The sequence below is a fragment of the Trichosurus vulpecula genome, chromosome 3 (assembly GCF_011100635.1).
Source record: "Trichosurus vulpecula isolate mTriVul1 chromosome 3, mTriVul1.pri, whole genome shotgun sequence".
NCBI classification, from domain to species: Eukaryota; Metazoa; Chordata; class Mammalia; order Diprotodontia; family Phalangeridae; genus Trichosurus; species Trichosurus vulpecula.
Window position 1 is genome coordinate 225,587,637 of NC_050575.1, and position 14,960 is coordinate 225,602,596.

The following is a 14,960-nucleotide window of genomic DNA, read 5'->3' on the forward strand; positions in this document are numbered from 1 at the left end:
GTAGATGCATTTAGGGAGACCTCAGGGACTGGCAGTGAGGAAGTGGGCCTCTTGCTGCCCACTCTTCACCAGAACATGGGTCAGCAGCAGGTCCAGGGCTCTCTTTGGACGTGGCTGACATGGGCATACCTTTGTTTGTGAATAGGCAAAGAGCTGTCTGTAATCTCTTTAAAGCTCAAATAGCTCAATTTGGGAGGGAACCCTGTACAAGACAAAAATTCATAGCTACCTGGTAACTGAGTTTTGAGGACAGAGTGGATGGAACCAAGGGCTTGCTTTCTGTTTGTGACAGGAAGAACCAAACAGGTTGTTTAATTACATTCACCTTTTCTTATAGCTGGGTAAGGTGCCGGCAGGAGCACTGAATGGCCAAAGCAGAAGGTGAAGCTATGTTTCTCTAAAAATAGGAAAGTAAAATGTAGAGGCAGGTCCCTGACTTGTAAGAGAAAGGATGTGTGAATTGGGCCCTACAGTCAGGTCTTAAAAGATCTGAACTGGTTGCAAGGTGTTGGTATCTGAGAAGTAGCGCTGACGTATAGGCAGGAAGGCCTGGATTTGAATCCTGCTGACAACCCTTGTTAGCTGTGATGTTCTGACTCTGGGAAGATTATGTAACCTTTCTGAACTGAATTTAGTGTCCTTATCTGTAAAATAGGGATAATGATTATGCCTCTTACAGGGTTGTCAGGAAGCTCAAATGAGATAATGTATGTGAAACTCTTCTGCAAAATTCATCATGATCTATAATTTTTGGCTATTACTTATTCTGTGTGGAAAAGCTTTTCTACAAGGCTCTTTTCCTGGCTTCTGACACCATCTTTACATTTGCTGCTTGGGGCTGACCAGAGGCCCTGAGGGCTGAGACTTAACTGCTTCCCACTCCAAAAGAGCTGCCCACAAACTTAATAAACACACCCCAGTGACTTGTCTGAGCGTGGGACCCTGTACAGAGTAGGTGCTTAATAAATGTTTGTTTGTTGAGATGTCTCAAAGTCTAGTGTGAGAGAAATTCATTTGAAATGAAAAGGTCATGTAATCACCGGTGTTGCTTCCTTCTGAGGTTGCTGGGGAGTCTGATTCTACTAGGTTTCTGTGTCATTTTGAGTTTGACTGAGTGTGCTCAGGAAGAGGCCAAAGGGCAGGGCAGGGCAGGTCCATGTGGCTTCTGGATTGGCCTGCTAGGGAACAGGGGATGTTTGTTAACTAGAAAATCATTTGTCCTCACACGGTCACCATGTGAGCTGGCAGCCACACCTTTTCTGAGTCATAGCTGATGTCTAGAGGACATGTGTGTTTTGATATTGCTTATTTAAAGGAACTTTTCTTTATCCTGATACTGAATTTACTGAAGTAGACATGGATTTGGGCTCTCTACCCCTTTCTCCTAAGCCATATCTTTTTGAATATTCTGTAGTGTTGAAAGATGGTTATTTTTAGACTTCATTCAGTAGTCATTTCTTAGGCCCTTACAGTGTGTGAGGCACCATGCTAGGCACCGGGGATTCATTTGACAAAAATCAACTGCCCTCAAAAATCTTGCGTTCTTTTTCCTTTTTTTGGGGCACAGCAGCACGGGAGATACCATGTACAAGGATAAAGTAAATACAAAATATAGAAGATTAATTTCCAAAGAAGAGTGCTGTGGCAATGGATAAGCTTGTAATATTTTTCATGTACAAGGTGGCACCTGAGTTGAGAGTCCATTCTGGGCAAGGGAGACAAACGTATGTCAAGGAACAGACACTGGAGGTGGGAGATTGTATTCAGAGAAAACCAAGATTTAAAAGAAAGGATGTCAAAAATTAAACAGCCTTAAAATCTTCATGTCTGCTTATTTGTGGTTACTTTCATGGAAATGGGAATGTTTCTGGAGGTGATCATTTGCTGCCTGAAAATGGACCGCCATTATACACAGCTTCAGAATTTGCAAGGTCACATGTGAGCTAGTGAAGACTGGGTGCTTTCTTTTTTCTTAGGGAATTTCTTATCCAAATACTCATTTCACTCTATAACAGAAAGAACGTATTATAGGGTAGCTTCATTTAATTTCTTTTCCTTATTGGTAGCAAACTGTGACCTAGTCCTGGTGAATCTGTATTCATAAAGTCATGGAGCCAAAAGAGATAAATAGATCACCTAGTCTAAAGGTTCTCAAAGTGTGTTCCCTAGGCTGCTGGTGGTCCCAGGAGATCCTCTCTGTGACTTGAGAGATGATGGGCTTTTGTAAAGTGTATCTCTCCTTAGAGAGTTGAAATTACATTTTAAAAGCATAACAATGAATCTTTCTGAAATGTAACAACAGTAATAGTTTACCTCAGGGTAAAGCATCTCCATTTTTTTTTTCCTTGCAGAGGAATATGAGAGCATGTAAAAGTTAGGTGACCACTGATGTGTTCTGTCTGGCCCCTCACCCTCTGACAGAACCATAATTAATTGTAGCACTGTGCCATAGCAGCACAGTGTACCTGAAAAACACTGGACTTGGAGTTAGGGGTCCTGGGTTCAAATCCTACCTGTGTGACCTTGGGCAAGCCATCTAATTTCTCTTGGTGTTTCCTCATGTCTAAAGCAAAGGAGCTGAACTAGATGGCCTCTTCTATCTCTAAATTTTGTTCCTAATCATCTTCATTTCTGTAGATGACTGTCTTGTTGGTACTGTGCTTCTTATTTAAGAAGCACCGAAAGGGTCTCGAGTGGAAAAAGTTTAAGAAGCCCTGGTGTAGAAAGAGTGTAGCTACATTCATTTATGCTGTAAATCTGGCCTATACAGCCATCAATGGATATGTTGTCACCATAATGCAGCAAATGAATATAAAAGTTTAAACAGTATCTTTTTCTTTTTGTGGACAGACTGAATCTGTGGGCACTAAGTCCACAGCCCAGGAATAGCCCAAACACTAAGGTCATACATAGTATCATAGCATTCAAAGCTGAAGTGAACCACAGAAGAGCACCTATCTCTGAATCCTTCATTTTATAGGTGAAGGAACTGAGGTCAAGAGAGGCTAAGTGACTTACTTGGTAAGTCACACAGCTAGTAAGTGTCTGAGGTAGGATTCAAACCTGGCTCTTCCTAGACTACAAGCTCCCATGTACTATCCACTATATAACACTGCCGCTAAAGGAAAGAATTTGCTCAAAGTCTTAGATGTTTTGTGTTGTTACCTAGAGGAACCAATCATTCACTTATTTGAACATTTCACATATATGTCTCTGTGTTCCCTCTTCCCACTGCCCCCCCAAAACCCACAAAAAAACAAACAAGTCAGCCTGCCACAGTCTGTAATGTGTTTTTCTTCATACTTGTCTTTGAGCCTAGACTAAGTATCCAACCTTCACCCTTTATTTCTGAGGAGCAAGTGTCAGTCATGAATAGTGCCAGTCAATGGAAAGTGCACTGGTCTTCTTAACATGTTTATCAAAAGCACCATTCTTGGTACTCTGAAGAGGAAGCTGCCTGTGGTCAAGGGCCCTGAGTCTAAGCTAACTGACTGAAATTGAAGTTGGAATCAGTCTCCTATGGCTTTTGAGGAGGCCTCTTTCCTTTGTCTGCTGTTGTTCCTCCCACTCACTGCTGTCTCCCCTCTGCTTTGAGCTATTTCTCGCCCCCCCCCACCTCTCTCCCCCTCTCTCCCTCTCCCTCCTCTCTCTGTTTTTTTCCTCATTCTCTCTCCTTTAAAATTACACTCAGTCACATGCACAATACCCACCTCTTCCTCCCCCATCCACTCACACACACTGCCTGCTGCACATGGTTCCCTCTCATACACACAAAACCTCCTTACACACTCTTTGTAATGGGTCGTTTTCCATACTCCACTAATTCTTTCCTAAACTGTTTGCCTGTAGCATTTACCACAAACCAAAGGTGCGAGGTCAAAGTGCACCAATTACAGTTTAATTCTGATCCCCTGTTGATGGCTGATGAAGGTCCCGTGAGCTCTTGGTCCGCTGAATATCTGGGGCCAACCTAAGCCAGAAGGAATACCCCTGGGATGACTGTGCATGCAACAATGCTCTTAAGACTCTGTATCCTACCATTCTTCTGACCTCCATCCTTTAGAATTTTAGATCCAGAGCTGGAAAGAACTTTGGAGACCAATGCTTCCAGCTCTGAATTTATGATCCTACGAACCCCCTAAAATAAAGGGACTGACCCAGAGGGGCTGAGTGGCTTGCTTTATATCATACAGATAGTAAATAGCAGAGCCAAGATTTGAACATAGACCCTCTCACCTGCTTGTCCTCCTTTGTCATGCTGACTCTCACCCATTTGCTCCTATATGAACAAGGGATTTGCCACCTCTTAAGTGGCAGGAGCAACAGTTACTTCTCCTGAGTCAGGATACAGTGTCTCAGGACGCTAGGGAACATCCTTAGTTCTCAGAACCCTGCTGTATCCCTAGCACCTCTAAAATTCTTTCAGGTGTTTCTTAATCCACCCTGAGTCTAGGGGTATGGGCCTAGGGAACCTCCTAGCTCACTAGTGCTGATAGGCCACAACTAGCACAGTTAGATTCAAAGGGAATTCTTGCTCAGGGACTGGTTGGGCAAGATGACTTCCAAGTTCCTTCCCAGCTCTGAGATTCTGAGACAACTAGTCACTGGACAGAAATCCCTTTTGCCTGTCACTTTTCTGGAATGTATCCTGACACCCTTTGAGAGAATATCAGTTTCCTCACTGCTTTCTTCTATGCCTCCTGACCCTCTTGTAAGAAATGAACTTCTAGCTTTCTTATTTGCCTAGGGTGTGATAGCAGAAGAAAATCACTAGCTCAAGAGATTCCATTCTGTTTAAGGGCAGATAACTCCTTTTTGAAAAATGTGGAAACTCCAGGTGACTGAGTATTATTCGTCACACCCTTATTGACATTTTGTAAAAAAGTAAATCAATTCTACAAAATCTCACTTTTAGAAATCTTTATTATTCAAGATTTCTACATAACTGACCAGCTGTGCCTTCCACACTCTAGTTAGAATAAAGGGATTGAATTTAGGATGGCTGAAAAGTAGAAGATTCATTGGGTCATAATTGGAATGAATATATTCTGAGACAGCAAAAAAATAAAAATAAATCTGTTACAAAGATGTTTTTCTCTGGTTATATGGCATTTCCACCTGGTTGGTAATTGAACAGATTCAGTTGAATAGGGAAGGAAAGAATTCCATTTCCATCCCCTTTCTGTCAGGTATGGAAGCCTGGAACAAGGTAGATCAGAGAATGTAGCCGTTCCCCCCCCACCCCCATCTTGGGAGAGGGTTCTTTCTTTATTTCTGAGTGTTATTGTCACTGGGGTTCCCAATCACATTTCCTGAGTACAGTTGCTAATATGCCACCTAGAATGTTTTTCCTGTGTATCCAAAGAGACCAGAGAGAGGGTCAGAGAACCTTATTCATTTGACTGGGGTTTGGGAGGAGGGATGGGAGAGGGAGGATCACATCCACACAAATGTGTTCTGTTGGAGTTGTGTCAATGGCCTGCGTTCAGTCCTAGAGCCTGGTTAATTAGCTGAGCCCACATTGACCTTGTTTCTTAGTGTGTCCTTCCCTCTTCTTTCTGCAGGATTTTGGGAAGTGTCCACGGCTGAGGCTCTTTACTCAGGAGTATATTCTTGCCTTGAATGAGCTGAATGCCGGTATGGAGGTGGTAAAGAAGTTTATTCACAGGTCAGTGAGACCTTCCTTTCTCACCAACACTTTGCACCCACACTTACTCCACCCCCCAACACCTGGTTCCTCATTACCTCTGGGCTTTCCCTATCTACCATTCTTTTAGCTTGGAGACTATGTGCTTTTCTTACATCCCTGAAGAGCAGATGGTGTTTGGAGATGCCAGAGGGGCTGGGAGGGGAGCAGGGGGTTGAGAGAGGGGGATCCCATTGCTGAGCTCATCGTATGCCCTACTTCTGACCAGGAAGTTGACCTGAAATAAACCATGAAGCCAAAAATAAGACCAGCTGCTGAAATGAACTGAATCTAAATGTTGTTTTTTACTCAACCATGAGTGGAATCAAAATTTTTCTTAAAGAATCCCTAGTGAACAACTCTGAACTGGCACTGAACTCATGTTGCCATCACTGCCCTTGGACCTGTGATTTCATTGATGTGGGGAACCCTCAGTGAGGAAACTGCTCCTATCAATGTAGATCTGCAGCTTAACAATGTCTTAGTGACCTGGGGTCTTTCAATAGAAACAGGACTTGAATCCAGGTCTTCTGAGTCTAAAACTGGTTGTCTAGCTTCTATGCCAAAATGCTGATGTATTTTCTAAAATTACCAACCTAGACCACAAAATATTGTTCAAAAGAAATGCATGTTGGCTAGAACTTCTATTACAAGCAGTATTAGTTGACCCTAGGAAATGCAAGTTTGGAATGCCATAGACCTCAGAAAAGGTCTTTGGGGTAGGAGAGTGTCTGCATTTGAGCTAAATTTTCAGGTAAAACCCTTTGTAGTCACCTTAACCCATCAAGCCTAGAACCCTATTTCTTATGACATGCCTGTCCTCATTCTTCATGTAATCCCAGTGTTCTCTGGATCCAATTCTTTTCCAGCATGCACGGCCCCACAGGGCAGTGCCCCCACCCCCGGGTCCTGCCCAACCTGGTTGCAGTCTGCCTTGCTGCCATCTACTCCTGCTACGAAGAGTTCATCAACAGGTCAGTGCAGCCTTCTCCAGCTCCAACCAAGGTCATTCTGGATAGTAATTTTTTTCTTTGACAACTGGGTCTGTAAAGGGCAGCCAGAGTGTATGGGGCCACCGATTACAGCATCATTAGTATTTATCACATCCAGAGTACAGACAGTGCGCCAGCTTTGAGCCATTTGCAGCAGCTGCAAGGTCCTCACTTGGAGAACAGGGTGAACTGACCCCCTCAAAGCAGACCAAGCACATTTTCTCCTTTCCAGGTGTGTGCAGATTCAGGCAGGTAGCCACTTCAGAGGCATTTGTAACACTGAATTTACCCATATATTTAAAGGCTTTTAAAAAATGAATTTTTTTTAAAGCAAAAGTTTGGTCTGGTTTTTTTTTTTAAGTGGAGATGATTTTACTAAATTCACTTTTAAAATCTTTATTAAAATTGTTCCACACCTTACCAGGTATGCCTGCCATGCTCTAGCTAGACTAAAGGTATTGGATAGATAACCTCAGAAGACTTTCAAGATGTGGAGCTATATTCTCCCTTGCATGTAACATGTACACATGCAATTGATATATGACCAAGAAGAGAGATCTTGAATAGGGAATCTTGTGGGAGCATGAATAGGGGAGCAGAACTGGGCACTGAGGTTTAGTCATGGACCTTGAGGTCACTGCCTGGACAGTGAGGCTTGTCCTGAGGGCCCCTAGCTCAGATTTAATGAGTCCTAAGACAGCTGGGTCCTTGATGTTGGGTGGCATATGGGGGTGGGCTCTGAGCTGTGGTCCTAAGAATAGAGCTGTGTTGGTGGTCTTGGCAGGTCAGACTTCTATATCCTGTAGAGATCAGGTTCATTAAATGTCCTAATGAAACGCATTCGGGCAAATACCCCAGAGTCTATCCTCTCCCTCTCAGGCCAGGTCCCCTCAGACACACATTTTCTCTCACACACACACACACACACACACACACACACATCTCTCTCTCTCTCTCTCTCTCTCTCTCTCTCTCTCTCTCTCTCTGCTGTAGCCTTTTTGCTCACTCTCACAACAGTTTCTTTGTAGTCTAGAGCTGAGAGGTTTTCCAGGCCTTCTGCGTGCACACACATGTGCTGTATTGGGATTCTATTATGTGCCAAGCAGTCCAGAGACTAGCTAGGTCATTCTAGGTGTTTGCCTAGAAGAGGAGCTGCTTCTTGGAAAGGAAGGTAGGAACTACAGCTGCTGCAGAGACTGGGATGACAGGCATTTGTCCTTGGTCATGTTAATCTGCAGGAAGCAGCCCTTACTGCTGCTGACCTGAATTCATTTGAAAGACACTAGCCCCCCAGTGAATTGTAACCTTGTTAAGCAGTTCTGAGCATGCTCTATTTCCCACGCTCCCATCCTCCAGTTCATTGCTCATTCTTAAGTCTCTGATTCATCCTGGGGATCTCCGGCTTAGCAAAACATGGGGTTCCCTGCTCCGTGTTTATCTAGTACTAGGGCATAAAGTGGGAGAACAATAAGTGAGAATCATTTTCTTTCCTTGTCCCTGCAGGCCCAGGGCCACACAAAGGCATGGGCCCAAGCAAAGGATGCTTCAGGAGGCTCTCAGCTGCTCAGGCCAGATAGGATTGGATTAAGGAGAGCTAGAACACCAGCGCTGTGTTTGTGCTGATCTCAGAGGGCCTTTGTGCACCTGTCAAAAGTCACCTTGGGAATGTTCACAGATGTAAGGGAGAGAGTTACAATTTGAAAAAGTAGAGGGGTCTCATTCCACTGTCCAAGCTGGGAAATTAGGAAAGGAGAGGGCACGCCAAGAGGAGGCCCAGTTATTCTGGCTTTCTAGCTCAGTATCCTAATAATAATAATAATAATAATAATAATAATAATAAAATAATAGCTAACATTGATATAGCGCTGACTACGCTGACTCCCGGTGCTAAACACTTCACAATTATTATCTCATTTGATCCTCACAACAAATCTGAGAGGGAGGTACTATTGTTATCCCTATTTTGCAGATGAGGAAAATGAAGCAAACAGATGTTAAGTGACTTGCCCAGGATCACATAGCTAGTAGGTGTCTGAGACTGGATTTGAACTCGGGTCTTCCTGACTTTAGGCCCATTGCTCTATCCACTGCACTACCCAGCTCCTAAAACAAGACCCAGCCATCTCCTTTTGACTAGTGAATAAAAGAGAACTCGAATTGAATTCATTTTACTAATCAGGCATCTCCAGAGATTTCCAAACGGGAAATGATTTGGAGGTTGGGAATTATTTTTAAAATATTTATAAGACTGTGATTACAAGATGAATCATCCAGAAGCATCCCTTAAGAGGACCTTAGAGAAACCTAACTGTACAGTGACTCCCACGAGATCCTGGGCCTGTAAGAATGGCCGTAGCATTTGGAGCTTCCAGCTAAACGACCCAGATGTGTGGCCTGTGGATCACTGAACTTCCTTTCTGGAGAAAGATATCATGCTATTTTTGCAAAATTTGGTGGGAAGGGCTTCTTGATGACCTCGTGTCACCACTCCTGGGTCTACAAAAGCAAAAGGCAGCTCTTCCTGTGGCACCGCTGTGCTCCAGGCATCAGGCTTGAGGTCTCTCAAATGACTGATAGGTTTCCTGGAGGAGTCTTGCATTCTGTCATCAGTGGATGGGGTGCTGCATGGAGGGCACAAAACTTCTCATTTAGTCTCTAGAGGGGGTCAGGACAGAATGCAAAATTCAAACAATTTTTTAAAGTAAAAATGGCTTTTACAATGTTGAACTTTAAGTTGGTAAATGGATTATTTAATAGTTCCTTTTTTTAAAATCCATTCCTGTTTCCTCACTAGGCAAATTTGAAGACCCAATTTGAACATTTGTCTCAACTCTGGTATCCATAGGAGTGCAGGATCATAGCATTTAGAACTGGAATGGATCTTAAAAGATTGCCTACTATAAATTTTTGTTTTAAAAATAAGGGAAACTATAACTTATAGTAGGTCAAATGACTTGCCCAAGGTCAGCTTCTTGTAAGTGGTAGATTCTACGTTGACTTCTTAGGAGACTTTTTGCTTGCTTGGGGGTTCTTAGCTATATGCCAGACAGCTGATAAGTAACCTTAAGATAAATGGGAATATTGCTGTATTTGACTTGTATTATGTCCTTTCTCCCAAAAGCTCAAGGCTGTATAGAAAATGATTCACATTTAATATTTCATGGTAGAATGCAATTCAATTGAACATTATTAAGCCTCTGCTATGTTCTAGGAACTGAGAGTATAGAGACAAAAACAACAGACCTCTCTGTCTTTATTGTAGTAGAAAGGAGCAGGGTGGGCAGGTTTTTGTGTCGAATACCCCCTTCAACCACACAGGTTACTTGCTGTGACCTGCCATGTGTTTAGCTCAGGGGCTCCAAGAGTGCTCAAGATGAGTGGAATGTAAGTAATGCTATGGGAGCAATAGATGGTAGCAGATTTAAGCTCCAGAGATGAAAATTTTAATAATTCACTCTCAGCAGTAGATAGGTATTTAAGCACCTATTCTTTGCAGTGTCCTGGGTTCAGTGGGAGGAATAAGGATGGATTCGATGGTAGTGATACAAAGATGTGTAAGATTATGCCTCAGCTTCTACCCTCTGGGGCCTCACTGGAATGAAAAAGAAAGACTTGCATGAAGCATTTGGGGAACAAACACAAGACTGCATATAATCACTCTTATGTGGCACACATCCTAGTATAATGGGTTGTCAGAGTAAGTAAGGATCACTGAGGACTCAAGAGTAATCAGGGATAATGACATTAGCTGACATTTATATCGAGCCTTAAGGTTTGCAAAGCTCTTTACATAGATTATCTCATTTGATACTCAAGCTGGGCCTTGAAGGATGGGTTGGATTTGGAAATATTAGATGGTGGGGGTGGAGAGAGACATTACCTATGGGAGAACCATATCAGTAAAGGAAAAGAAGGCATATTCATTTAGTAAGTGTAGGGAAGGGCTGGGCAGTGAGGAGACTGGTGGGAAAAAATGAAGAAACTAGGGATAGCCTATGAAATGGACCCCAAGGGAATCAAGCCAGTACTCTTTCTGCTGTACCTTGCTACCTCCTGGCTCTATAATCAGGCTAACACAAGACTTTCCAGCTTGTCAGCAGAGAATTTTAGTGACAGAATGTGCACATCACTGCTAGGGAATGCCAATTTAGTTTCTTTCAGTAAATCTCTATTAAGAACGCAATATGTGCCTGACCTTGTTCTAGTCACTGGCAATACAAATACACTGGCCGTGGGCCCTGGGTATTTAATTCATTCAATAAGCCAGAAACCTTCATTCAGTGTCCATTATGTGAAAGGTAGTGTGCTAAGTCCGAGAAAGTTAAACAACGAATTTTTGTTTTCAGTCAGCTACCTTCAATCCATTTCTATATTAACCATTGTTGGAGAGGTGATGATGATGATAGTAGCTGCCATTTATATAATGCTTTAGAGTTTTCAAAGTGCTTTACGAATATTATCTCATTTGTACCTCATAAAAACCCTGGGAGGTAGGTGCTATCATTAGCAGACAGAAAAAAAGTCGAGTGACTTGCCCAGGTCACAAAGCTAGTAAGTTTTTGAGACTAAATTCAAATTCAGGTCTTACCAATTTCAGAATCCAGCACTATTCAATACACGACCCAGCTGGTTTTTTAAAAAGAAAAAAAAAAGATGTCCCCAAAAGAGTGGATCAAAGGACCCTAGAATGGGGGATTTAAAACTGGAAAGAACTTTAACATAACCCTTATTTTACAGATAAAAAGATTGACATACAAAGGTGTCAAGGGACTCGCTCAGGATCATAAATGGGAGGTGGCTTTCTGAACCCGGGTCTGCCTGACTCTTAAGTCTGCTATGTTCTCCACTCCAGCACGATGCCTCTAAGAGGCTCAAGAAATACACAACAGCTCACTAAAGATCAAGGAAATCAGGAAAAATAAATAATACAGATCTTATGGTCTTCTTTAGTGCTTCCGATGATCTGTGAACAGGTCCCGGAGGACAGAGTGCATCAGGTGTGGATATTTTGCTCCACCCGTGTCAGTTCACAGCCCCTCACACTTCAGTCGATGATCTTCATATCCCCAAAAAATGCATAACCTGGTAGCTAGGCCTGCTGATCCTTGGACCATAGATCTGGAAGGGATGTCACAGGCCACATAGCCTAGCTCTTCATTTTACAAATGAAGAGATTGCGGCTGGAACTATCTTTGCCTTTTCTTTGTACCCCTATCACTTAGCACAGTGCCTGGCCCATATTAAGCATTTAGTAAATGCTAATTGACAGAGAGGTTGAATGACTTGCCTACAATTACAGAGGTGGAATTTGAACCCAGGTCTTCTGACTCCAGAGCCAGTACTCTTTCTGCTGTACCTTGCTACTTCCTGGGTCTATAATCAGGCTAACACAAGACTTGCCAGCTTGTTAGAGGATTTTAGTGACAGAATGTATCACTGCTAGGGAATGCCAATTTAGTTTTTTTCAGCACCTAATATGTACCCTAATATGTGTCCAACCTTGTACTAGTCACTGTCAGTATAAAGACAAAAGAAATCTGTCTCTGCCCTCAAGGAACTCACATTTCCTGACGTTAACATGGACACGATTAGTACGCTATATATACACAAATAAATTACAGGTTACTTGGGGGTGGGAAGAAGAATGAGGAAGAGATAACTTGAAAGAGGGTAAAGATTCTAAGAAGTGGAGATGAGGAGGAAGTGAATGCCAAGCCCTGGGGGGTGAGGGTGTCAGTGGAGTGACCACTTGTACAAATACACAGAGAAGAGAGTTGAAAACGAGGGTGTGATCTGTAGGGGGTGAAGTTAACCAGGGAAGGCTTCTTGGAAGGGGTGACCTCTGAATGTAGATATTACTTATTTGTGCTTTCCTGAGCTCTACGTGTAGACTGATAATCGCCAAGCCCTCTGTTTCTAAAACCATCTTTTCCCTGATCTTTCACAACAGCCGAGACAATTCTCCAAGCCTGAAAGAAATCCGCAATGGCTGTCAGCAGCAATGTGACCGGAAACCCAACTTACCACTACGCCTTCTCCACACAAGCCCTGACCTCGTCTGTCAGGAGGCGACACTGTCCGAATCGCGCCTCAAATCGGTCATTGTCTCTTCCAATGAGATCCATGTGGAGGTAGAGCGTAACAACACTGCCAACCAGAAGATGACAGCCAGTGCTGGCAATGACAGTGAGCCCAACCTCATTGACTGCCTCATGGTCAGCCCCACATGCAGCACCATGAGCATCGAGCTGAGCGCCCAGGCTGACCGCATCCTGGGTTGCTATGTGGAGATCCTCAAGATACTGTGAGTGCCACCTTCCCCATCACTGCCAGCCACCAAGGGTGTTTGCCCAAGTGGAGGGGGGGAGCTGCAGAGAAACCCTTTCTGCCATACCCTGCACCCCTATGATAGCTAGTTAACAGAACTCCTTGGAGGAAGTCTTTTGAAAAGTGAAGAATCCTTTTGTAAAAAGCAAATGTCTACCTCTCATTTATCTTTTATGTATGTGTGGATTTGCACATGTCAGGTTAAAGAAAAGCATACCCCTTTTACTATGTCTTTAATGATATCTCTGTCTGTGTGTGTGTGTGTGTGCGCGCACGTGCACTGGAACAGTACTCAAAAATTATAGTTCTCAAGTCTCTAGTTATTAAATATCTCAGAACCACCCAGGGTTCCCCCTCCCTCTTCCCAGCTTCTACTCTGACACCGCAAAAAGACTGTGACCTGCCAAAATCATGGACCTAATCACCAGGAGAGTGCAGATAACCTGGATTGTCCTGGCCAGGACTGAAGCACTGCTCCTTTGAGACAGATGAGTAGAATACTGGAAGGGGCTCTTATCTCCTTTGCTATCCCTAGGTTTTGGAGGTGCTCCTTGTGATCATGTTGTCCCAGAGCCAAATCTATTCTTAATCTGCCTTTGGTCATTTTTATTTGCCCTGGGCTAAGTGGGGTCCCTTCTTATCCCTATAACTCACCATGGAAGCGAAGGCTCTTGGGAAATGTGACCTTCATATCTCCCAGCCTACCACTGCACGCCCCATTGACCACAGGTATATTACAATTTAGAAAAACCTGACATGCAGAAATTTGAATTTATAAAGAAGTTATATTGCAGTAACTATTCACATTTCAAAGGGATTCTTTTCAAAGAAATTTTAAGTTGTACTCCTAGTGCATTTAAAATAATTCACTAAAAATTTTTTTTGAGTACCCACTATGTGCAAGTTACTGTGTTTGGTGCTATATAGTGTGAAAAATTGAGTTAGATATGCAAAAATGTGGTTTATATATAACTTTTCAGAAACATATCCATTGTAGAATGAGATACACCTATAGTTTATCTGATTGTCTGGGATACTTTATTGGCTATCTGACCTATGCCTAGATCCTAAAGATTTATTAATGCCTGCTTATGATTTCCCTGAGCTACTTTTTATGGGTCCTTTACTCAGTTCTTTTAGCTTAGGTGTTTGCACTTATTCTCCCTCTTGACTATGTTAGGGTTGAGATTTAAGAGAATTCCATTGTTTATCTGAAGGGATGGATACAAGGAAATGGAGGGATGGGAGAGGCATAGTGAGTGCCTTTCTATGCTTCAGAAGAATCACTTTTGTAGGTGAGGATATAAAATAATACATGCAAACAAAAGACCAGAGAGACAGAATCATCCCTTGGTTTGAAAAGATCACTTGCAATTTCAGGGAGTCCCTTGTGACCATGCTGACCAAATTCCTAACCTTGATTCTCCCCTGTCCCTTCCTGCCCCCTTGTCCCTTTACTCACAGTGCCTTCAGCCTCTTTGAAAAGTAGGGGTGAGTGCATCTAAAGGGGTATTAGAAGATTTCTTCAATGCTTTCAATCCCTCCAACTAAAGACATCAAGTGTATGTTTAAAAGGGTATTCTTATCCCACAACTTGATGGATTTCCAAATCAGGTTATCTAAGAGCTTCTCAAAGATGAAATCTGTCCACAGGGTTTCTGCAAGTCCGGAAAAGCAGTCATTAACCTTGTGAATAGCAGTAACAGCCAGCTCATTTTGGGACGTGAATAGCTGGGCCCTTCTTGCTGGAGTCTTATTACATCAGTTCAGGGCTTCATTTTAGGCAAGCCCAGGCCCTCTGACGGTGTTGCTCAAGCCAAGGCCCCAGCAATGCTGCACATTCTGTGTTCACACCAGGCCCCAGGACTCGAGCAATTTTCCATAAACACTGGGAACTCCCAGACCTTCTGCTGTCTTGGGTACTGACTCATATTTCTCATTAAGCACTAAGGCTT

General features: G+C 43.1%; 1 protein-coding gene across 3 annotated transcripts in view; it reads left to right on the top strand.

Annotated features, from left to right (window-relative positions):
- LOC118841756 (c-Maf inducing protein) overlaps window positions 1-14,960 on the top strand; it is a 277,697-nt gene that overhangs the window by 233,591 nt on the left and 29,146 nt on the right. For all 3 annotated transcript variants that reach the window (XM_036749349.1, XM_036749348.1, XM_036749350.1), the window contains exons 8-10: window positions 5,565-5,668; window positions 6,556-6,660; window positions 12,629-12,982. In XM_036749349.1, the coding sequence (XP_036605244.1) occupies window positions 5,565-5,668; window positions 6,556-6,660; window positions 12,629-12,982 (563 nt within the window). The remainder of the gene's footprint in view (window positions 1-5,564; window positions 5,669-6,555; window positions 6,661-12,628; window positions 12,983-14,960) is intronic.